General features: G+C 37.6%; 2 protein-coding genes across 12 annotated transcripts in view; both read left to right on the plus strand.

Annotated features, from left to right (window-relative positions):
* The window catches only part of FAM184A (family with sequence similarity 184 member A), a 103,590-nt gene extending 91,629 nt beyond the window's left edge, over positions 1–11,961 (plus strand). For 2 of the 9 annotated variants that reach the window (XM_037045846.1, XM_037045851.1), the window contains 4 exons: positions 4,862–4,979; positions 6,939–7,043; positions 9,717–9,952; positions 11,620–11,961. In XM_037045846.1, the coding sequence (XP_036901741.1) occupies positions 4,862–4,979; positions 6,939–7,043; positions 9,717–9,952; positions 11,620–11,701 (541 nt within the window). In that variant the 3' untranslated portion in view covers positions 11,702–11,961. Of the gene's footprint in view, positions 1–4,861; positions 4,980–6,938; positions 7,044–9,292; positions 9,953–10,859 lie in introns of those variants that run through there. The other 7 variants (XM_037045847.1, XM_037045852.1, XM_037045850.1 and 4 more) reach the window with 5 other exon arrangements.
* A 7,341-nt stretch (positions 11,962–19,302) lies between these two features.
* MCM9 (minichromosome maintenance 9 homologous recombination repair factor) overlaps positions 19,303–25,395 on the plus strand; it is a 72,799-nt gene continuing 66,706 nt past the window's right edge. For 2 of the 3 annotated variants that reach the window (XR_005066443.1, XM_037045855.1), the window contains exons 1-3: positions 19,308–19,633; positions 21,803–22,121; positions 23,621–23,937. Coding sequence is in view for 2 of the 3 variants with exons in the window: in XM_037045855.1 (XP_036901750.1) it covers positions 21,818–22,121; positions 23,621–23,937 (621 nt within the window). In the remaining variant the exon portion in view is untranslated. Of the gene's footprint in view, positions 19,634–21,802; positions 22,122–23,620; positions 23,938–25,395 lie in introns of all 3 variants that reach the window. The other variant, XM_037045857.1, reaches the window with a different exon arrangement.

Here is a 25,395-nt window from a genome sequence, read left to right on the forward strand (position 1 = left end):
ACAGACCCGCATTCACTTCAGCGGAAACAGACTGCAGGCTTCCAGGCCTCGGCATTTGCTTCAGAGGCCTCTAAAATGAGGTGGTCTGATGGGTTCTTGCAGGATTTTTACATTAGTAGGCACTCAGTGACTGCTTGATGAATGACTTTTTTTGAGGATTTCCTGTAATACTTATTAACACTTCATGAATTTACTTTTCAAATAATGAGGAGACTCATGAGATTATTCCCCCAGTCGCAGTGATTTTTGCTGCTTGATACCTTCCGTTTACAACAGCTCAGACCCTCAGAAATGAGTCACAGTGAAAACCAAGGCCTTGGCTTTCCCTTCCCTGGTCTCAGTGCTGTTCCCCAGACAGAGGCCAGGAGCCTGTCATTCCCCTGATGTGTACTCTGAAGAAGCCTGCTTACCAAAAGTGTACCCTCTGCCCTGTGTCCTGTCTGCTTAGGAGTGTGAATTTACGAAAAGTAAAGGTCATGTCTCTGTTCTCACCTTATTCTGTGTCATATGGTTTTGCACATTACGGGTTTTTAGTAGTAAATAATAACTTAGTTTTTCTTTTTTTTAAATTTAATTTATCTTTAGAGGGGAAGGGAAGGAGAGAGGGAGAGAAGTATCAATGTGTGGTTGTCTCTCATGTGCCTCCTGCTGGGAACTGGCCTGCAACCCAGGCATGTGCCCTGACTGGGAATCGAACCGTGATTCTTTGGTTCGCAGGCCCGAGTTCAATCCACCGAGCTACACCAGCCAGGGCATAACTTAGTTTTTCTATTTTGATCATTTTGATAAGTGTACTATGCATAAGTCAAATATTTTATCGCTTTTCTAGATGCCCTATACCATTTGTTTTCATCTTCATCTAGGTTTATGGCTTATCAATCATACTTCCTTTTTTTACCAGAAACCTGCTGCTATCATATAGTTAGCCTCTTTCTTTAGATATTTACTCTTTTAGTTAAAAACAAATATATTTTAAATCAGCACTGTCCAGATTTTCCTGTACTAATAAAAATGTCCTGTGTCTGCTATATGTAAAACGGTTGCTATCATGGCTGTTGAGCACTCGAACTGTGGCTAGGAAGACCGAGGAATTGAATTTGTAATATCCATTCATTTTACTTAATTTAAGTGTAAATACCCACATGTGGGCTAGTAGCTACTATATTGGAAAACACGGTTTTAAGACTAGGACTATTGGATATTTCTGAGCCATATTCTGAAATGAAGCCCACCTGGATCTGCTGAATGGTTTGGATTTAGACAGAGGTGGTGAGCAGGAAGTGGCCATTTACCTTTAGGAGCTGGGGGAGCAACACTGGACTCTTCGCAGCCTGTTCCTAAGGACTAAGGGTACACTGTTGCAGTTCCAACCAATGCATGCTGGCTTTCAAAATCCAGAAACCTCTGGATTCTCGGAAGTGGGCAGTAGTGGAGGACTGGAGGAACGTGGGACAGCCTCCCAGGCTGAAGCCTGGAGCAGGAGCCTCTGGAGCATCAGGACGCTTCTGTTCCTGCCCCAAAGCCTGCTGGGCTCCAGGGAAGAGGGGGCAAACAATTTAAAGGATGGAAAGTGCCCTCTAAACTTTGTAGAATTAGTGATAAAAGAGTTCTGTATCTTATGGAATGATTACTAAAAATCCTCTTCTCTGGAGCTGTGTATTAAAGTCTTACATTTTCAGACATTCTATAGAAATATTTTATTTTCTTCAGTGATATAGTATCTTAGTAAAAAACCTTAATCTATTAAAATGTCATGTTTTTTGTTTGTATTAGAAGCAAATGAGAGAATGGGCTGTTTTAAAGAACTTTATTTAAGCTCACTGTAAACATACACTAAAATGGCAGATCTTTATTATGCAAAAAAAAGATTTGGAGATTATTGATTCTTTAGGTCTACTTTACATTAATTTCTCACTATACTGAAACAAAAAGATAATTTCTTCTTGGAGGAAATACTGAGTTTCTGCATTTGGACTTTAAGTAGGTCAGAATCCCTAACTGAAAAGAAGCACTTCACCACATCAGAATTACTTATTTTTTAAAAAACTTGCTTGAGTTTTTTTTATCTGTAATACCCTAATTGCTTTTTGTTGTTGTCGTTTGATTTTTAAGTTACCATTCATGTTATTTTCATAAACTCTGCAAGATAAGGATGTAGTAGTCCTATTGGCACAGGTCCTCTGTGTCCACGATTTATGGGGGAAATATTGGCCATTAAACAGCTTCATTACTGCTCTTCCTTCAGGTTGCAGAGAAGGATGGCATAACAGAGTTCTTTTGTCTTTGTACAACTAAAATTCTGAAATATAAGTGTGCCTAGTAATACTGTTGCTGGGCTTTAACTTTTAATATACTGATATTTTTGTCAATTATTTATTCTAAAAACAGCAAAAGGGGACTTTCAACTTGGAAACTTCTTAAGATACAGTTTTATACAGATTTTTAGGCATTAATATTTTAGGTTTCTGTTGTCCATACACATTGACCTATATATTCTCAGAGCCAAAAAAAAAAAAAATCAGAACATGAATGCCTGAGGGAGAATCCAACAGTGACCCTAATTAATAATTTTGTCTGTTCTACTTCTGTCTGTTCTCTCCCTGTATTACTTTTGATGGGACTCTGTGTTTCAAGTAAAAAGGCTTGATGTACTTGTATGGTTACCTCAAGGCATTGCTTCCCAGGCTGTAATCATCCTTATGTGATCATTCCAAGTGTTTTTTCTGTTAGAATTTCCAAAGAGTAGTCATTCTGGAAATATGGTCACAAGTTAAATCTATATTATATTCCTTACATGTTTTCTCCTTTAATGCTTTCCCAGTTGTGTTTATGTAGAATCTGTTTCTCCAGTTTAATGAATTTTTTTCCCCTAATAACCAGGTGTCTTTTAAATTTTTTGATGATGTAAAGGTATTTTGTGGAGATTAACTGATAACTTTGTAGGTAAAGGTTGTTTAAGCTAAATTAAAATATATATTAGAATTAAGTTTCAAAGCAGACCTTCATTATGCATAAAGGAGGTTGAGGGATTATAACTGATTTTAGATCCATTTCATGTTAACTTCTTATTGTACTAGAACAGGGATTTTCAACGTGTGTGCCACAGGAATTTTTAAAAATGCAAAAGCTGACTATTTGGTCAGGGGCACTGGCCTCTTTTCCCCTAGATTGTCAAACTAAAAAATGACAACAGCCGACACAACAATGGCCATCTGGTGTGAATGAATCAAAATGATACCTATTTTTTGGTCAGATCAGCAAAAAAAAATTGTTTTGGTATGCTGCAGAATTTTAGTAATTAGTTTATGCGTGTGATGGGATGAAAAAGATTGAAAATTGCTGTATAGAACAAAAGATAGACATAACAGTTTTAAATAATGCTTTACATTTAGTTTTTTAAACCACCATTAACAACCTGCTTGCTATTCTTGTTCAGCTGCAAGTAGTTTAAAAATCTTGTACCTAGCTGTTGATGATAAAGAAAGTACTCCAGTGACATCTTGTGGCTACTCCACTGTCAAACCCAAATGCCTTTTTCCTTGACTAGATCACTGTTTCTCAAGCTTCTTAAAACCTTGTCCATAAAAATATATAAAATTTTGCCCATAAAATGTCATATTGTGATAAAATGCAAGGTCACTTTATCTGAGCTTAGTGAATCACATTTTTCACTCATTCTGCATTGTCACAAAAGTAGAGAGAGAGAGACGTCACACAGAACTGACAAAGTCCCAACTGATCTTGAGACCGTCACTCCCTAAGCCCACACTTGTGTCACCCTCATCTCTCCCCACTCCCAGGTTAGAACTTCAGCCTGGAGCTGGGTTGGGGGCCAAATACGTTATCCCATCTTCAGCCTAGGCTGAGTCAGCGGAAGAATTTACTGAGATTAGATTCTGGTGCCCCTGTGGATTAGTGGATGGGCATGGACCACCGATTCCTAGAAGATCATCTACAAGCTACACAGTATTTGTTGAGTGAATAATATTTTCTGCGAGTTGTCACTAACTGTAATTTTATTGAGCTTAAGTTCTATTTTTATTTTAAAAACAATGATTTTAAATGTTCTAATTATTTAAATTTTCTAAAATTTGAAAGTGCTTTTTTGAAAGAAAGCCATCAGTTTCCATTGTATTCTCTTAATTCTACCCTGTTCTGTGTTTTTAGACCTTTCTGGGCCCCATATCTTCTCTGCTTGTAAAATGTGGCTTCTAGTCTAGAGTCTTCACTGACCTTTAAGTCCTATTACCTTAACATTTCATTCAAGGCAGAATAGGCCTACAGAGAAATAAAATTTTTCTTTTACTTGATGAACCCTTTTCATAGTTTACATGGATTAGCTGTTAAAACAAAATTTTTAAAGTAAGTTTCTTATAAACTAGGAAAGAATGATTCTATGTGTGTGTCCTTTGTTCCCCCTTTCTCTGTATTTTTTACTTGTTTCTTTTGTGTATGTTACCAAGCCTTATGTCGTAACGCAATATTGTATCTGTGGTAAGTTCTAATAGTAAGCCTACATTTCCAGCATCAAAGCTGCATCTGATAGGTTAGTATCCTTCAGCGTATCATTTCTTCTGAATAGCTTACCTCACCTCAACCACATGTTCTTTTGGAATGACATAAAATGAGTGAATTATTCAAAAAAGTAAACTGCAAACCCTTTAATATCATCTATTCTTGGAAAGTTTTTAATAACACTATAGCTCTTAAGACAATCATGCCATTATCCTCAAAAGTTTTAAGGAAAAAGTTTGGTTTTAAGTTTTTGTATGTATTCAACTAGACTAATATGAAAAATGTAGTTATGACAAAAGAATATGTCTGAGTCATATTAATGAGCTAAAGATTTTCTTGTTTTTAGGTTAGAAGAAATGGAAGAAAAATATCTAATGAGAGAATCAAAACCAGAAGATGTACAGATGATTACAGAATTAAAAGCCATGCTTACAGAAAGAGACCATGTCATAAAGAAGCTAATTGTAAGATATTTTGTTTTTGGTGTAACCATGTAGTAGACTGTTGATTGGCAGAACCTGGGAAAATATTTTTAAGTAATGCTAGATGAAAATTGGAAGTATAAAACGTGCATTGCGATTGAAAGTTTATTAAAATGTTATGAATGAGGAAAAGAGATACTAAGTAATTTTAAAATTTAAATTTGATGTTAGGATAAGGGGTTAATGCCTCTTTTTACAGTGTTTTAGTACATGTCAAGTGTTTAATTACATGTCATTGTCAATGTACAGTTAATATATTGTTGAAGTGTTTGCATTGTATATGTAGAATTAGAATTGGATAGGAAAGAACAGTCAGCACATTCATGCATTAGTCTGCATTGTACACTTCTCAGTTTGTCAGCTTAATTTCCTAAAGTGTGTTCCACTGAACCCTGATCCCAGGAGACAGCCCATGAAGAAAGGTACCATGACGTAGCCTAGCCACGGGCTCTTTCTTGGAGAGTCTCAGTCCACATTGAGGTATTAGGGGTTCTGAGAAATCCATCAGACAGAAAAATACAGACTTAACAAATACATTGCTTTTGCTAAAGCCATTATTCCTTAAGAATAAAAAGTACCCAAATGTTTTAAGATTCATAAAACATTTCAAAGTCTTCTAAAATTATATGTTCTGATCAGTAATTAAAATATTGCTTTTTACTGCCACTAACGAATGAGAAATCTTTCAGAGTAAAACTAGAAATAGAAAGCTAATTATTCTATTTGCTTATTGATCCATTCAGCTGAAAACTTTGGACATGAGCATGCAAAAAGAGCCTAAGAGCGTTTATGTCTGAAATCCTTTTGCCTTTACATATCTCTTTCAGCAGCTAGGAAAGCGAGAGTCTGTTGTCTAGGTCTAGAAGTTCCTGCCAAAAGCAACAGGGAGCTGACAGGGGTTGTAGGTGAACCCAGGAGCAGGCACTGGGAAGACAGAGCGTGTGCCATGCTGCTCCCCACTGACCACCCATCCTCAAGGCCCCGTGGGCATGAGACAGGCCTCACCGGGGGTTCTGGTGGATCGCAGTGAAATTTGTGGAAAATTACCTTACGTTCCACACATGAAGTTAGCAAATGCATTCATTACATGTATTTCATCTATGGCCCCTATTAATAGCTATTGATTTTCTAGTTCGTACTGGGCAGGTATAATTGGATTTTTTCCTCGGGATAGGATAGATATTAGATTTCAAAGGAGAAGTAACTTTCCAAAATGCTGCAGCTGGTGACAGAGCCAGGGATCTAACCAAGGGTTGTTCCACACTGTTTCCCTTGGACCCTGACTCTGTGGACCGGGAAGCACATGGGCTGAAATTAATGATGCAAATCATAGTGGTAACTAAGAGGGAGATGAAGAATCTAGTTCTACCCGAGCACAACCCTACATTTCACACACTGTCCCATTCACTTATGTTTACTTCCTCCCACCTGGTTATTCAGCGAGCTCATGTTGTTGTTTGTCTTGGTGTGGGCCACACACTTTTCCTCTGTTCTGTGGCTTCCTCCACTGTCATACATTGATGTCTCAGCGAGATTCCACAAGATCGAATACCTTCCCAGTACTCAAGAATACCGACTAGCGTAGTGCCATCTTCACACATGGCAGCACAACCATGTGCACAGCTCCATGCATGCAGGTTAAGCCTGCTCCAACCGCACAGTCAGCCCTTTGGAACAGGGGTGGGTCCACACAAAACACTCAGGTCCAACCGTAAGGAAAAGGTATCCAGAAGAGTCCCGGGGCATGGGATTTGAAGCCTTTTGAAAACTTACTCCCAGCAGTCTTTACAACACTGGCAATTGGTGAGAAATCCTTGAGCAAGCTCTATGAATCTTCATTTAGGTTTTTATTAAATTTTGAATGAAATGGCATTTATACAATTATGTTCTTAACTATTCAATAGAAAATGTTTAAGAGATGTTTGTAATTTTTTTGCATAGGATGATAATAAATTTTATCAGCTGGAATTAGTCAATCGAGAGACTAACTTCAACAAAGTGTTTAATTCAAGTCCTACTGTTGGTGTTATTAATCCATTGGCTAAGGTATGTGCTGTATACACTATAAAATAGGGATATGGTTTAAAACTTGGTTAAAAATTTATAAAATATTTAGAGTGATGTAGGTTAAAGCTTCTAAAAGATGTTTCTTAAATTTAATAATCTAGGACTAAAATCTCTGAAATCTTTATATATTCATTATCAGAATGAGGCTCCCATAGCATTCATTTATTTGTTGATAATACTCCTTAAAATAATATTTCATTAATATTATAAAACTTTGTTTTTCATGTTTTTTGTAAAGAAAACTAACTCCTAAGTCTCCTCAAGATAACCTCTTGTCACTTCCTTAACGTTCACCAGCCTCGGCGGGGTCTGAAAAGGCACCGCAGCCCTGTGTCCCCAGTAGCTCTTTCCCTGCCGTCTTAACAGGTGTTGGGTTGGGCATGTATTTTATTGCTGACCGACTGTAAGAGGAAGGCTTTACTTTTCTCAGTCTTTATGACCTTTCCCTATCCATGAAAATTGAACATGACCTATCCTGATTCTTGATTACTCTTAGGACAGAAGTGTATTTTACCTTATAGACAAATGAAATGGACATGGCTAAGTCTTAAACATCTTTGTACCCCAGCTTCCTGTGGCTCCTCTCATAGTGCTTTGGGTATAGTGAGTATTCGTAACTATTGGTCCAGTTGCAAATTTCATCGCATTTCCTATAAGGCACCAGAATTATTCTAGTGATGAAAGCAAGTAATAAGGAATACTTATGTTTATTGACTTCATAGGGTTATATATATTTTGGCAGAAATAAACTGCTAGTACTAAAGATTTTTTAAAGTTTGGACCAGATTTTTTTTCCAGATTTCTTATTTACTTTTATTGAGAGCAGAAAGGAGGGAAAGGGAGACATCTGTGTGAGAGTCTCACACGCCTCGTACTGGAGACCTGGCCCCCAGCCCAGGCAAGTGCCCTGACCTGAACTCTTGGTTCTCAGGCTAGTGCTCAATCCACTGAGCCACACCAGCCAGGGCTAAAGATATTTTTTTTAATTCAGATTTCATTGATTTATACATCATGCCTAATTTCTTTTAGGCCCTTAGTCAGAAATTTTTGTTTTCAAAGGTCATAAAGCTTCTCTGTTAAGAACATGGAACATGTCCTTCTTTCACAAACTGAAGCACTCCAAACTTGAAACTTAAATGTTTTATTAAAGAGAACGACTGAAGTAAAGAAGCCTGTAGCTGTATCTCCAGAGCTAAAACACTGCCCAGCACGTAGAAGGCTTTCAAGAACTAATTGTTGAATGAATCAATATATTTAGCAAGTTTATTCAGTTTTAATTTAATTTAATATAATAATTTAGAGTGAAAATAAGCTTTTAATTATAAAGCAAGATTATGAGATGTGTTAAAACAAGATATACTAAAAATATTTTTTAAATTTATTTTATCGGAATTAGAATTTTAGCTACAAAACCATTAGTATAGAACTTTATCAATCTTCCTTATCAATGATACCTTTGATTTCTTAAAATAGAAACCTTAGGTAGGTTTAATTATGCCCTCTGGTGACTAGAGCAAGAAAATGCAAAAGATACACCTCAGAACTTTTAACTGTTTTTGCCTCCTAAGAGTGATTTCAGTTTTCACAAATAGTTCTGAAGAAAAAAAATTATTCTCCTCTCTTTTTTCGGTTATGCTGAAATAGGCTCCTTATCAGAGACTCCATCATTACAGTCTGTGATATAGAGAACAATATCTAGATAATGAGATTATTACTTTGTAAGTAAAGAAAAGGGGTTATTTTATCTATTAATTGTATTTTTCCAGCCTCTGGAGTCATTTTCTAAAAATTATTTAATAAATTTAATTAGCATACATTTAATTGGTACAATATGGGACTATTCATGTTGTAAACAACGTGTCAACTTTTATTCTGCATAGCAAGATGATACTCATTGATTCTAGAGGTGTCAGTAAAATAGACTCAATAATTTGCAAGATGATACATTTTGCTAATCTGCAACTATATTCCCCTTTTCATCTGTTGATTTTAAAGAACAATTTAAAATTTAAAAAAATTGAATTATTTGATAAACTTTACATTTGTTAAAAGATGTGAACCAGTTAACAATACTACCAATTAATTGGAAAATGAGACTTAATTATGCAGATTTAATTTTCTCTGTTCAGAAAGATGGTACAGTAAATTTAAAACCAAAATGTTTCTGTAAGTCATCTTTAGTTCTTACTACATTGCCAAGCATTTTCTCATTCCTTTTTTTTTTTCAGGCAAGGACTGCCTCCTTTTGACAGATGTCTAAAGTTCACAAGACTCTCTTTTAAAATTATGTTTAACTTTACACCTTCTCCTAGTTTTAGCCTAAATCCTTGAGTTATCTGGAAGACCTACTCTTCTCCCCCTTTTTTTCCCCTTTTCCTCTCAGTCTTCTTTACCCCCTGACATTCTTTCCATCCCCTCCTCTCCTCCCCGTGAACCACTCCTGAATGTTTCTTCCTCCTTCTCTCTGTCCTAGCAGCGTGGCTGCCCGTGAGGATTCCATGTCGATAAAGAACACCTCCAAAGGTCCCCAGACCACACTTTGGGCAACACTGGTTCATTTTAACATCCCAATTTAACAGAAAGCTTCCAAAATTTTCCTATGACAGATTTTTATCCTCTGCTATTCCTATTTTCTCATTTGTCCATGTGCAGGGACTATCCTCACATGTACTATTTTTAATGCAGCAAAAGAAGAAGAATGATAAATCGCCAACAAACAGGTTTGTGAGTGTTCCCAATCTAAGTGCTCTGGAATCTGGTGGAGTGGGCAATGGACATCCTAACCGCCTGGATCCCATTCCTAACTCTCCAGCCCACGACATTGAGTTCAACATCAGCAAGCCACTTCCACAGCCAGCGCTACCCAAAGAGCCCAAGACATTTTTGAGGTGAGCCCCGTCTCACCAGTGACTTTTTTCTTTATTTTTTTAACGAGAAATTTACCTTCTTACATTGCAGAAATCTACTACTTTAAGAACAGTCTAGGAAAATACTGTGAAATATTTTCAATATATATTTATCACTTCTCCAGAGAACTCTTTTTTGACTATTAAAAAGATTTTTCCAATTTGTTACTCAATTTTCTAAATGTTTAAAAGGGTAATGTAATTCACATACTTGGGATTTTAATATTTATAGACTCTTCATTTTTAGCATGGTCACCAATTTTTCATTAATAATCTGTCATTGCAGAATTTAAAGAATTCATTTTAAATTAAAAGGATTTTTATTTAAATTTAAATTTTATTTGGCTTTTATTTGTTTGTTTCTTATGTTATATTGATTTTTCCCCTTTCTTGTTTATCAGACTTACTTATAAATATATATGCTTATTGCCAAAATAAAAAAAATATGTAAGCTCTGGGAATTTAATGATATATATAAGCAAAAATATATTTAGAAAAAACCGTTTTTATAATTAACATTCTAACATGTTATCTCAGAGTTGTTGATTAAATGTATTAACAAATAAAATTTAAACAAAATCCAGTTGTTTATCCATTCAAACTTAAAGTCAAAAAGTACTATCATTTTATGCTTAACTTTAATATCAATGATTTTATGCTACTTTAAATTTATTTACTTTTAACTTATTTTTACCAAATCTCAGCAGTGTCACTAGCAATAGTCTGATAGTTAGACTATCTTTTTCTAGGTTAAGTGATTAATGACATAGTTAATGACTAATTAAATAAAAAAGGGCAAGAATGAAAAACTAGTCAAATACACCTTTGAATGTGTCTGCTGCTAAATATTTTTTGTTGCTTATTTTCCCCTGTGCATGGGCATGTTCAGGTATCAGTAAGATGCATGTGCATGAGCTCAAGGAACATGGCTGCTGGAGTTTCCATTACACATTGTTGCGTGCCTTGTAATTTCCCCCAAAGACGGTAGGGACGCTTTTATTTTCTCAACTAGTCCAAAGACTCTGTAGTTTGACTTAAGATAGGTAAAGTTGTATAACTTTGAAAATAGAGGAGAAATCAGCTTTTTAATGTACTCCTCTAGAGCATTTGCTTATGGAATTATGAAAGTTTAATGTAAATATACCTATAGTAAAAATTCTGTACCATCGTTTAGTTATTTAATTTACTCATATTTAAGGACCCATCTGTAAGAACCAACTACTTGTGTCAGATTCTGAAATTAACTAAAAGAGAAAAGGTGCTGAGAGAGAGGAATGCCCTCTTATTCTCTACTACTCCCCACCATTCCTCCTGAATTTTTTCTTTATTCAAAGAAGATGACATTATTTTCCTCAACTGTTTTTGTGGGGGGAGTTGTGGGTTGGTTGTTTTTGTTTTGGGGTGGTTGTTTTTTTGTATTTGTGATGATGTGGCTCCTTCACTGACTCCATCCGAGCTACTGATACACTCTCAGGCCCTCATGGAGTGGAGAACCGAGTCTGGTGTAAAGGAGTAGCAAATCTTTAACACTCATCTTCTGACATAGCGAACCACCTGTGGTCATCTACACTGATGTTTTGTGTGCTTTGCCCTTCGTTTTGCAGAACAGCTTAATGCTGGGTTACATGTCTCTCTTTTTATGAATTCAGTCCTCCTCAGAGTGAAGCTTCCCCGGCGGCCTCTCCAGATCCCCAGCGCCAGGAGTGGTTTGCCCGGTACTTCACATTCTGAAAGAATTGTGTTGGCACAGCTCTGTGTGGACTGTTACTAAGAGCATGACCTTGCAGGTCATTATGTGAACAGGCTTTCCTGTGTCAAACACTGTGAATGAGGAAGTATTTGTCTCTAATTTTGAAAATGCACTGTATTCCCTGTGGTATTTACTGGAATCATTCTTATAAGGTACTATGTTATGTGTGTAATTATAATAGCTATTTTTTTTGAGATGAAAGAGCCTTTAACCTTTGTAATTACTACATAATAAATTTTGCTAAAACAAACAGTAATGCTTTTCATTTTTTCAAGTAAGCATATTTAATTGTTAAATATGTTTTAGTTCCAGGTTAAGACTTGCTAAAAAGTTTTACTACATAGTAATTATAAAATATTAAGTTACTTGGTATCAGTAATCATAACAAAATCAGGATAGGCAAATATGTTTGCTTAATTTGTCCCAGCACTTTGTACAGCTATAACTAAATTGTGTTCTCTAAACTTGCAAGGCTAGAATGAAAACACATATGGAAATTGTGGACCTTAAGGTCCACATATAAAATATAAAATGCTGCTGATAGTCAAGAATCTAGAACTTTTGGTACAGTTAGTATCTAAATTAATATGATTTATGGCCAAATTCATTGGGTAAAGAGACAGTCAATTAATTCTCTCTTAATTTGTCTTAAAAGCTAGTTAGTTAGTTTTCTAAATAGGCAATGTAGTATCGATGACCCATGATCATGGACTTAACCAGCCACGGTCACATGTTAATGAGGCCTTTTCTTCCTCTAAGCCTTCAGTCCATTGTGGCAGGATACTCTATTTTGTCCTTGGCCTGAAAGAGGACATCAGTTTCTAAGAGCACCAAATTTAGTTGACTCCATAATACAGATTTCAGAAAAATTGGGGTGAACAAGATAAATGCAAATACATGACCTGTGAAGATTATAGTATTGTTAAAGACCACCTTTTTAAATGGTTATTATGTGTCAGGCACTGTTCTTAAGGGGACAGCAGAAAGAACATCTCATTTAATCCTCAGAATTTTCAAGGGATAAACCATTGCATATGAGTAGGCACAGTGGTAGCATGTTTTTAACTTATTGTAAAAAACATTTCTACAGAATACTTGCTCTGAAATTTTGTTTCTTAAACTAAGAGATTGAATTTTTCCAAGAAAAATGGTTAATGCTTCAGAAATTATTTCAGAAAATAAATATAGATATAAACATATCTTCTTGCTCCTAGTTGCTTCATATCTCATAATTGGACATTTATTTACCAGGGTTTTAATGTAGTCCTCATGCAGGCAGCTGTGTGGGAATCCAATGACGATGAACACCTGTTCTCAAGGAACACACCCCTACTTAGTATATAGTCCAGAACCAAACTTTTTTTCCACATCAAAGCTGCAAACCAGATTCATGGAGTGCGCAATGGTAGCAGAAGCAGGGAAGAGGAAGTGGTTAACTTTACCGAAGTGGTGGCCACCTACCTACCTAATGTGTCAAGACCTAAGGTTGGCATGGAAGTGGCAACCTTACAATATAATATTGAAAGATGAGTAGGAATTAACCAAAGGTGGGGCTGTTGTAGGGAAAAGCTAAAATAAAAGTCAGGAAAGAGCAAGCCGGCTACATTCTGAGAATTCAGTGCAATCCTATAGGACCAATGTGGCATCATCAGAGAGCGGCCATTTCTCCAGCACCTGCCTTTTATTAGACACTACAATTTTAACAGTAACCCTTCAACCACTCTGATGAAGAACCTGAGCACTCCCTACTTTGCCATCCGCCACGCCCGCCGCCCAACACACACAATTTTACAGCTGGCAAGGGTTGAAACCCGTACTCCTCTCATTATGCTCCAAATGGACTGGAATGCTTAGTAAGGAAGTCAGCTGGATCCTCTAGAACTTTGAGCAGGTAATAAAGCAGCATGCTACGATAGTTCAAGTTTTTTAAGTCACTGTGTTGGGAGCAGTTTGTTCAGAAAAGATGAACACCTAAATAGCAAGACCAGTTTGAGGCTTACTTACCTGGTCCCCGGATGTGGACTGAACCAAAGAAGGGTTAATAGGAAGGGAGATGAGGGGATAAAGAGTAAAAATGTACAATCAGGAGAGTTGGTGACAAATCTATATGGGACGTGAAAGAAAATGAAGTGTGGACAAAAGATAAAGTTTCATTTCAGGTATGCTGAAGTTAAAATCTCTGGAATTAAGCAGTTAAACACAGGGATCTGGAGCATAGCATATGTGATGCTGATAGAGCCAATGGGTTGGATAGAACTTTGGGGGACACCAGCATTTTGGGGTCAGGCCACACTTGAACGAGAATGGGAGGCAGAGTTACAGATTGAAAAAAATCACGATGTTGTGTGAGAAGGATTTCAAAGAGACAGCAGCCAACCAAGTGCCGTAGAGACCAGGAAAAGGAAACAATGAAAAGCAGCCTTTGGGTTTGACAGCTAAAGATGGTCATAGCAAAAGCCAGATTCCAGGGAAGTCAGGTGGGAGAAAATCGACAGTGAATGAAAACCTGTGTTTGAAGAAACTTGGCTATGCAGGGAAGGGGAAAGAGAAAGAGGTGAGATCGGCATGCAGCATCAAGGTGGGTTTTTGTGCTTTATCATATTTTCATGGAGGGAAGAAAGAGGAAAGGAATTAAAGGGACAGGAAAAAAAAGACAAGCAAAAATTCTACAGCTTTCAACTGTTCACTGGGTAATGTGTAACATTAAAAGAGTCTGAGTGTCTCATGTAAATGGTTAACATTGTGATTGAAGGTTTCAGTAAGACATTTATTTGATAGAATATAAAAAGCAGAATATAAATTTGATAGAATATAAAAAGTGGAATCCTAGAATCTAGGGTTAGAAGAGGTTTTAAAGACTATCCCTTCTAATCTCCCACACAGTGTTCGAATGCCCTCTATTGCATCCCTGACTGAACTTGACTGATAACATCAGTGCTAGGAAGCTCACTTCCTTTGAGGCTCCTGAGCATTGGCTCAGCCACCAAGGGTCATAAGCTCTGTGACTCAGTCTCTTGGGCTGTGTAAATAAAATGATAGCTGCTGCCTGACCTGCCTACAAAAATGAGATAGTTTGAGAAAGTATAAATTACTGTAGGTGAGTAAATATTGAAGAGTTTTCTTGGAGATATACTAGAGAGATGGAGAAAAGGGTTGCCAGGCAGTGGTTGAGATCAAAGGCTGTGTATTTATATTGAAACCCATCAACGGGATGCATGATGGTGCTCTCTGGCCATCTTCCGGCACGCGGCTGCAGGTTCACAGGAACGGACAGTGACACTTAACAAAACCCGAATACTGGTTACCTACAACAGAAGAAGGGAAGTGGGGTTTGCAGAGAAGTGATGGTAATGGTAAAAATGCTCTTTATCATTTTAACATCTTATTTGTATGCTAACATTTTAGAAATAAAACCACAGTGGCAGATACTATCAATTGCCTTACTAGAGATTCTAATCACAAATGTCCGATGAATGTTGGGGTGGTTGGGGGGGGGAGCATTTCCCTATGGATCCAAGTAAGTCTAGGACACTACCTGAGTGTTATACAGTTCAACTCAATTCTGTCAGTATCTACCTAGAGATGGCGTAAGATCCCACACATTAAGGGGTCAGTCCTACAAGAACACTTTTCAGTTCAGATGCCAATCACAAGTGCTGGTTGTTACCTGTACTTCTGATGCCTGGCTATAAATCAGAGGTTTCCATGATCCCCTCCTTGCTAAAGCAGGTCACAGAACTCAGGAAACTCATTTATTCACTAGATTACAGGTTTATTACAAAGGATATTAAAGGATACAAACAGCCGGATGAAAACAGAAAGGGTGAGGTCCTCCCCAAATGGAGCAACTACTATCCTTGTAGATTTTAGAGCCCAGCACAGTGACATGTGAGAGTGTCTGGGTCCCCAAACTGAAGTTCTCCAAATACAGTTCTTTTTGAATGCCTTATGGAGGCTTTATTACAGTACTTAGGCATGACTGATTAAATTAATTGGCCATTGGTGATTCAACTCAATCTCCAGCCCCTTCCTCTTCCCCAGAGGCCAAGGGGTTCTAACCTTCTAATCATATGGTTGGCTCCCCTGGCAACCAGTCCCCACCCTTAGGTGGGATCAAAAAATCACCTCATTAATATACAAAAGATAACTTTCTGGCTCTCATCACTTAGTAAATTTCAGTCCTTCTCAACCTCTTCCAGAAAACTGAACCAGAGAGAATATTTTCTAATGCATTCCCAAATTGAAAATTAAAAATTAAAATTGTCACTATTTGCCGATGACATGATTCCATCTATAGGAAACCCTAAAGACAAAAGAACTACTAGAAACAAACAAAAAATACAGTAAAGTTGCAGGATACAAAATCAATATACAAAAATCTGTTGCATTTCTAGATATTAAATAACAAAATATCAGAAAAAAATGAAGGGAAAAAATCTCATTTACAATTACAACAAAAATAATAAAATACCTAGGAATGGCCCTGGCTGGGTGGCTCAGTTGATTGACGCACTGTCCCATGAACCAACAAGATGGTGTGGTGTTCTCAGGTTAGGGCACATACCTGGATTAAGGGTTTGATCCCTGATCAGGGTGCATACAGGAGGCAGTCAATCAATGTTTCTCTCTCTCCGCGCTTTCTCTGTCTCTAGAATCAATAAACATATCCCTGAGTGAGGATTTTTAAAAAGTAAATGGAATGATAGCTATTCCGTGTTCATGAATAGAAAGACTCAATATCATCAAAATGTCAGTTCTTACAACATGATCTATAGATTAATCCCATTCCAATCAAAATCCCAGCAAGTTATTTTGTGGATCTTGACAAAGTGATTCTAAAGTTTACACAAAGAGGCAAAAGACCCAGAATAGCCAACTGAATATTGAAGGAGAAGAACAAAGTAGGAGGACTAACGCTATCTAACTTTAATAATACTCACTCTTGTATAGTGTGGTGAAAGAATAGACAAATCAATGGAAAAGAATAGAGGGCCCACAATTAAACCTGTGTAAATATAGTTAACTGATATTTGACAAAAGAGCAAAAGCAATACAGATCTTTTACAAATAGAGCAAAGATAGTCTTTTAAACAAATGGTACTAAGAACAACTGGACATTCACATGCATACACACAATCTACACACATCTCACACCCTTCACAAAAAGTTAAAGTGTATCACAGGTTTAAGTGTTAAATACAAAACTGCAAAAGTCATTTAACAGGAAAAAACCTAGATGCCATTGGGTTTGGTGATGACTCAAAAGTATGACACCAAAAGCACAATCCATGAAGAAAAAAATTGATAAACTGGATTTGATTAAAATTAAAAAGCTGCTCTGAGAAAGAATGTTAAGAGAATGAGAAGATAAGCCACATATTATCAAACACATATTTGCAAGACACATCTGACAGTATTCTTCAAACTCAACAATAAGAAAACAAGCAACCTGATGTAAAAATGGGCAAAAGACCGTAAATGACACATCACCAAAGGTGATATACATATAAATAGTAAGCATATGAAAAGATGATCCACATCAAATGTCATCAGAGAAATGCAAAATAAAATGACAAAGAGATGCCATTATGGACCTATTAGAATGGCCAAATTCCCAAACACTGACACCACCAAATGCCGGAGAGGATGTGGAGCAACAGGAACTCCCATTCATTGATGGTGGGAATGCAAAATGACACAGCCACTTTAAAAAACAATTTGGTGGTTTCTTACAAAACTACACATACTCTTACTATATGATTCAGCTATCATGCTCCTTGGTATTTACCCAAGGAAGCCGAAAGCTCATGTTACACCAGACCCTGCACATGGATGTATGGAACAGCTCTCTCCATAATTGGCAACACTTTGAAGCAGCCAAGATCTCCTTCAGTAGGTGAGTACATGAAGTGTGGTACGTCCAGATACTGGAATATTATTCATCACCAAAAAGAAATGAGCTCTCAAGGCATGAAAAGACATGGAGGAAACTTAGATGTATTACTAAGTGAAAGCAGCCAATGTGAAAGGCTGCCTGCCCACTGTACGACTTCACCTACAGGGCCTGGCAGAAGTAACACCTGCTTCAGTGGGTTGGTAGGGTAATCATATGGCTGTAATAAGTTATAGTTTTAATTTGAACATTTTACCTAAAATGCCATATGGTGTGCTTAAGTGTGATATTGTTATATCACAGGATTACATGCTTATGATTTTGTAGTACAATATTTTGTAATAAAAGGGGTATTAGTTGTGCCAGATCCTGTATATGACAGCCTGAAATAGGCAAAATTACGAGGACACTAAAAAGATCAGTTGTTGCTATGAGTTAGGTGGGAGAGGGGATGAATAAAAAGAACACAGATGTTTAGGAGAGTGAAACTATTCCATATACTACAATTGTGTATACATGTTATTTTACAGCTGTCAAAACCCATAGAATGTACAATGCCAACAGTGCACCATGAACTTGGGGTGATAATCATGTCAACGCATGTTCAGCAATTATGACAAATGCACCAGTTTGATGAGTGGATGTCAATAGTGGGGTAGGTTGTAGATGTGTGGGGACAGGATATATAAGAACTCTGTACTTTTCTGCTCAGTTGTGCTGTAAACCCAAAACTGCTCTGAGAAATTAAGTTTATTAGTTTTTACATAAAAATTTTAAATCAATTCTATTTTCATATACTGGAAACATTCAGAAATCAAAATTGAAAATATCATTTACATAGCATCAACAAGTATGATTTCCCCCTCCAGCATGATTTTTATGGACAAATCTGAGTTAGAGGTAAATTTAACAAAAGATCAGACATTGATGAGAGACATTACATATTTAACACCTAAGTAAATGGTGAGGTTTATTTTGTTCAAAGGTCATATGATTCAATAATATTAACATGTAAATTCTTTCTATACCGATCTATATATGCTATACAAACCCCCCCAAACTCTCAGCTTTTAACAGAGAATGACAAACTGGTTTTAAAATTCACACGGAAACACGAAAGCCCAAACAACTTTGAAGAAGAATAAAACTGGATGCTGAACACTATCTGATTTCAAGACTCATTATAAAGCTACAGTAATCAAAGACAACGTGGTATTTTTGTAGATAGAAAGTCTTAAACCTGTACATATAAGGACATTTATTTTTCACATAAGTGCAAAGGTTTCTGAATGGAAAAAGCTCTTTCAAGAAACGGTGCTAGCTATCCATATGCAAAAAAAGTGATCCGTGCTTACGCATGTACAAACATTAGCTCAAAATGAATCATAGGTGTAAACATAAAACCTTCACTCTAAAACCTCTAGGAGAAAATCATCGTGGCTTTAGGTTTGGTAGGGTTCCTAGACCAAAAGCCCAATCCACATACAATCCCTTTCTGAAGCACAGCTCAGCTCAGCACAGCCCTGCGGTCTTCCGCAGAATGGGAAATTCCACCGGGGGCGACTGCCCTTTTCCAGCCCCGCCCAGGGACTCCTCTTGCCCCGCCCAGATTCTCTGCTCCTCCAAGGACTCTCCTCGCCCCTCCTAACCCGCTGCGCCCCGCCCTCTCGCGTCCGGAGGCGCCAGGCGGGGCGCGCGCCCGCCCGCTTCCCCACCCGGAAGAGCCACCTGAGCAGCGAAGTTGAGCAGTGCGCGGCCTGGAGCTCCTCGTGAGCGCGGGTAGGGCCGAACCGCACCCGTAGCGCCTATTTAGCACTTCTGCGAGGCGGGCCCGCCGGAGCCTGCGCGCTCCCGCGGCCGACGGAACCTCGAGCGGTCCCGCGTGCGCACCTTGCCCCGCCTCCACTGGCCTCTTCGGGTCCCTGGGCCCGCGGCGCGACCCCACCGCCAGGCCTGAGTTGTCTGCGCCCCTCCGCACGAGAGCAGGGCATCGCGGTGACTTCTGACACTGTATGCGACGGTAAGTGACAGTCGCTGCCGTTTTTCACTGTTATTTATTTTGTCCCTTGCAGTTGGTCCCAACTGTCGCCCATATTTGGTTAGTTCAAAAACTATTCAACTTGGGGATTAGTCCGGTGACTGAGCTGCCCGGGAGCCGAGCCCGGAAAGTGTCACAGACCTGCTCACGTGTTGTAGTTCAGGGGCTGCGTCCAGGGAAGTAAGTGTGGAAATAGCAGCCCCCGGACCAGGGCTGGGATACGTTTGCCCAGCGACCCGCAGTCCTCGGGGAAGGGGCGAGCGTGCATGGGGCGGGCGCTAGGACTCCGCGCGCCCGGCGAGGGGGCGTGGCTCAGGCAGGTGAATAGAGGCGACTAGACCCGCGGCGATTCCCCAGGGAACCAGCGAGGTCGGCACTTATTCACCCACTTGGCATTACTTGTTGGTGCTTTACTTTGGAGGATAAAATAATATGATCTGATTGTATTTTTAACCTCAACTATTCATTAAGAAAACGGAAAGGGATCTTGAAAGTTGTAAAACAGTAAGTGCCTTCATTCTGTATCTGGGTGGGCACATTTATAGGGTTAGTAAACTGCTTAGAAACAGTTGGTCAGTTTTGTACAGATACTGAAAATGAATGCTATTTTTAAAGATGTTCTGTTTAAACAGGTTAAGCAAAATTTAATCTGACCTGAATTTGAACCATGAATTATACCGCTGCCCTCTTTCTGCCCTGCGTGGAGCTGTCTTTTAAATTGCTAAATTTGTGACTCCAAATTTAATCTGCATTTATAGAATCTTAGAGAGTGTCTTGTAGCCACTCTTGGTAGTACAGGCTTTCTTATTTATTTTTTTAAGAAAGGCCACATCATAGAAATACTGTATGATTAGCAGTTCCTTCCCAAGTGCCTTTTCTGCATACCTTTAGCTGAGTTTATATTACCTAACTACAACAATCTACTTCTCAGTGTAGTGGCCATAGTGTATTTTCACTTACTCTCTTAGATACACATATACTCATCTGTTAATCTCACACTGGCATCCTCTAGTCTTCAGAATTCTTTAATCGTTTTTCTTTTTATAAAGCCTAGTACAGTCAATATTAGTTGAATGAAATAAGACATATTAAAGTTGTCCTTGTCCTTCAGGGCTCTCTCTGTTTCCAAGCCAAATAGAGAATTTTTAAATGGTCCAGTTGGAACAGTATTTGTCACCCCATTTAAATTTAACCCCCTCATTTTTTCTCCTATTCATACTGCATTTTTACCACTGTTCTAGTGCTATAATATTGATCTAGCCTTTAGTTCTCTGAGGGAATAGAGACCCTTTCATTTCAAAGCATAATGACTTTTATGTGGTAGAGACCTGTGTGTATACATGAAAATGGAATGGGGTAGGCCCTTTAAATCTGTAGTTACAATTTTTAAAAAAATATTGCCAGAGGAATAGGTAAAGTGTAAATGTACTGTACTTATTTTCAATCTGTAGTCAGCATTAAAGACCAATTTTCCTTTCCTCAGTTTAATCATCTATTTCTTTGATACTCGTGACAACTGTTTTTGCTGAAGCCAATAAATAGTTTTCCTGGGTCAGGAAGAGAAAATATCAAATAAATTGACCTCCAGATGTAAGTTTCTAAAGCTAATCTGATAACTATTCAAGTCATAACTGGCTATCAATCTGGATAGTAGTGTATGTTCTGTTTATGTAGCATGCGTCTGTGTGTGTGTGTGTGTGTGTCTAACTAGAGAGACAGAGTGAATGAATTATTAATGAGACAGAGTGAATTATATGAATAAAACCCAGAAGCAGGACGCTTACAAAAAAAACTCTGCCAGGAGTAACTTTAGCCAAAAGACTGGCATTTAAGATTACTTGAGAGTAAATGTGAGTATGGAAATTAGTTAAAGATAAAGCCGGGTTAATGAGGAGGAAGTTTTGGAAAAAGAACTGGGAAAGACATTCAGCCATTATGGATTTTATAATCAGTACGAACATAATATTTACACACAAAAATAATTCATTTACTAAGTAACAGATAATTCAGATCTAATTAAAATTTAATTCAGGTAATATTTTGACATTAGAATGTGACCATAAGTGAGGATGATTTACAACCACACAATTTCTTTTGTTAATGTGTGTAGCAAAAGAAAAGGTATAATACAGTTCTTTGTTTTTTCTTTAGTTACCTACATCCAAGATGAATAGTGATCAAATTGCACTGGTTGGTCAAGTGTTTGAATCATATGTTTCGGAATACCATAAGAATGATATTCTTTCAATCCTGAAGGAAAAAGATGAAGATGCTCATTACCCAGTTGTGGTTAACGCCATGACCCTTTTTGAAACGAACATGGAAATTGGGGAATATTTCAATGCATTCCCCAATGAAGTACTAACTGTTTTTGATAGCTCACTGCGAAGATCAGCCTTGACAATTCTCGAGTCCCTTTCTCAGCCTGACGGTGTCTCCATGAAGCAGAATCTTCATGCCAGGATATCAGGTGAATCATTTAAGAATTTTGTTGCCATGTTATTCTCTAGAAGATTTTTGAGAAACCATAACACATTTTGAGTATAGAACACTAAAAAATAATTGTTACTTACACGTAAAAATATATTCATTGAATAGTTGATATAGCTAGCACGTGTCAGCCCTGGGGGTGGGTCTTAATGAAGAATTCCCCAGGAGTTTGGAAATATTTGTTTTCTGAGAGTTTAATTGTAAAGTCAGCACAGAATAAAGCAGAGATATACAAAAATTGTCCTAAGCCAAAATATGGCTCTCTTACTGGCAAAATGCAATGCAAGTTAATATCAATAAAGAATATTTTCATTATAAAGTGGGCAAGTCAGCCTCAGAAGCATAGAAGAAGAAGTCACAGTGACAAAATTGGCAGAGCCTCCCTTGTTTGTATAGTACGCAGTGTATGGAGAGAGAGGCACAGCAAACAACAGAAAATGCAAGGCTGCCTGGGACCTCGTGACCTGTAATACCAGTACAGTGTAGCCTGGTGCCTTAAGCATTCAGTTCCTCTAATTAATTTTCTTTAAAAAATTTCATGTTTCTCAGACTACCTTCTGATTATTATTGTCTGTTTCAGCGTGGATATATCTGCAGGGAGAAAATGTACTGACCATAGAAACTTAAAGTATAACCATATCTATGATAGTTATTTCTCTGGCGCTTGACAAATCTGGCAGATCCTTTTTCTGTGTGCACACTTACCAGTTTTCACAGATACTAAACTCTGAGGCCCAGACAATGCACCACAGGCCACGAACCAGTGTAACAAATGCTACTTTGACAAACCTGTCAGGAGGCAGCCTTTGACTGTCACACCCAGTGGTGCCCTACTCCAAAGGTGCATTAGAGCCAAGCACGAGAAAGGGCATTTTCACGTAAAAATTTTCCTTGTCATTTTGCACCTATCAAATTGCCTTTTCACTAATAGTGAAAACCACAAGGTTTTTAAAAGTTAAAGTGATGCCGTGGACAAAACTCTGGGTAACTCAAGGGCTGGAAACACTGTCAGACTTACATATTAATAAATTCTGAACCTAACTAAAAAAAAACAATACCCTTGTAGCACTGTGGTACTTTTGGGTCATTATACTACCTTTTCTTTATCGCTCAGTTTTGTGGTTTACTCAAAGAGTCATAAATTGATTATATGTGAGGCAGGTGGAAGTATAGTCTTTGTTGAATATAGTTATAATTATATACTCTATTTAGATCCTATTCAGATAGCCTTCTTATGAAAATGAATCCTTTTTTAAATCCTGCTTATTATATCACCTAGTATGTACTTTTAAAGCCAGTCCACTGATAATTAGTATTTCAAATAATTTTTTTCTCTCTTAATTGATTTCATCTGATCTTAAGTAAAACATGAAGTTTTTTTCCCTGGAATTATACTTTCTTCCACAGGAAATATGTAGGAAGTATATTGCATGGAGTCAGATGCCAAGGTTGATGTCATTTTTGGGTTTTTGTCTTCAGGTTTGCCTGTTTGTCCTGAGCTGGTGAGGGAACACATCCCTAAAACCAAGGATGTGGGTCACTTTTTATCCGTCACTGGGACAGTGATTCGAACAAGTCTGGTGAAGATCCTGGAGTTTGAACGGGAATACATGTGTAACAAATGCAAGCATGTGTTTACGGTCAGGGCTGACTTTGAGCAGTATTATACCTTCTGCCGGCCATCCTCATGTCCCAGCTTGGAGAGCTGCAATTCTTCCAAATTCACTTGCCTCTCAGACTTGTCTTCATCTCCAACCAGGTGTAGAGATTATCAAGAAATCAAAATTCAGGAACAGGTAAATGATCAAATAAATGAGAAAAATGACAGATTTGAAGAAGTGTTATGCATAGTTAATGTCATGGCAGATAGATGTTTCGGAGTTGAATGCAGTAGCTGTATCAGATGTGTAACGCATAGCTAGGGATAATCCTGTTAAAATTTGTATGGCTAAGCAGACTCTTAAGAAAGAACTGAAATTTCATCATGAAGATAAGCTTAATGGTTGGAGCTGTTAATGTTATTGATAGGTCTACAGATGAGCTATTAATGATTTTTAGGAATGAGTAGGTTTTTTGAATATTGGCCATTAGGATTCTTGTAGTTGAAGTACAGTAATGATTTTTTCATGTCATTAGTCATGAATAAGTCTATGTAAAAATAATGATAGCATATATTGGACTTAGAGTATTGTTTTTGTGCTTAGTTTTGTAGAGTTTTCTTCAAAACCCCCACCAGTTTACGGGCAGATGCTAGAACTAGAGAACACGTAGTGTTTTCTAGTGTTTTCTCTGGGCTCTGTCTAGGATTACAAATGAAATTTATGTCATCACTTTGTAGAAGGTCAAGTGTGAAACTGTTGTATGTGGATCAGAATACATTCTTTAGAGATCATGATATAAACATTGTTATATAAACATCTCACATTGACAAGAGGATTGTGGAATAACTTAATAATTATGTTAAAATTAAGTGAATATTTAAGGAGTTCAAATTAACTGTACTTAACTAAGGGATAGGAAAAAATTAAATGGGTTCAACTGGTTGTTAAACAGGGGAGTGGGCAGGATTTGGGGCTTAGGCCAAAATTTTATTTAGTATGCCAAATTCTGTAATACATGAGTGAACCTGTTGTGTTTTGTTTTTTTTTAACTTGCCACTGAAACACAAAGGCTTATTCAGTGTCAAGGACTCTGACAGCTTCTGTTCTACAATATTCTTAACTCATGGCTTCTGTTTTTATGGTTGTCTGTAGTTCAGAGTGGTGGCTACAGCTCCATCACATCTGTGTCCTAGTCAGAGAGCAGAAACAAAGAGAGAGAGGCAGAAGTACCCACCATCTCACCCGAGTCTGCATTTAATGGTATCCTGCATATCAACTTACATCTCATTGGCCAGAACTTTGTCTTGTAACCACAGCTAGATGCAAGGGAGCCTGAGAGATACAGCCTTTTTGCTGGGAACTTGTTTATGTAGAATAGCCAGGGTTCCTTTTCTAAGGAATAATCAGAGGAACTGAGTGATTTGTCCTAGGTCTTATGACTAGAAATCAGGAAAGAACTGCTGCTTTATTCTACATAAGCGACTTTGTTATTATGTTTAGTAGTTGGAGCATGTATTTATTTTGACCACCCACAAGGTAAATTATATTTGGAGATGTTTCCAGATATTGGTGTTCTTATTTTACTCTAGATTTAATGAATTCCTAAAATTATAGTATGCACAATTTACAAGAAAATTTCATAAATCAACATTC

This window comes from Sturnira hondurensis, unplaced genomic scaffold (assembly GCF_014824575.4).
Source record: "Sturnira hondurensis isolate 20B ecotype Veracruz unplaced genomic scaffold, ASM1482457v3 Scaffold0004474, whole genome shotgun sequence".
Classification (NCBI taxonomy): Eukaryota; Metazoa; Chordata; class Mammalia; order Chiroptera; family Phyllostomidae; genus Sturnira; species Sturnira hondurensis.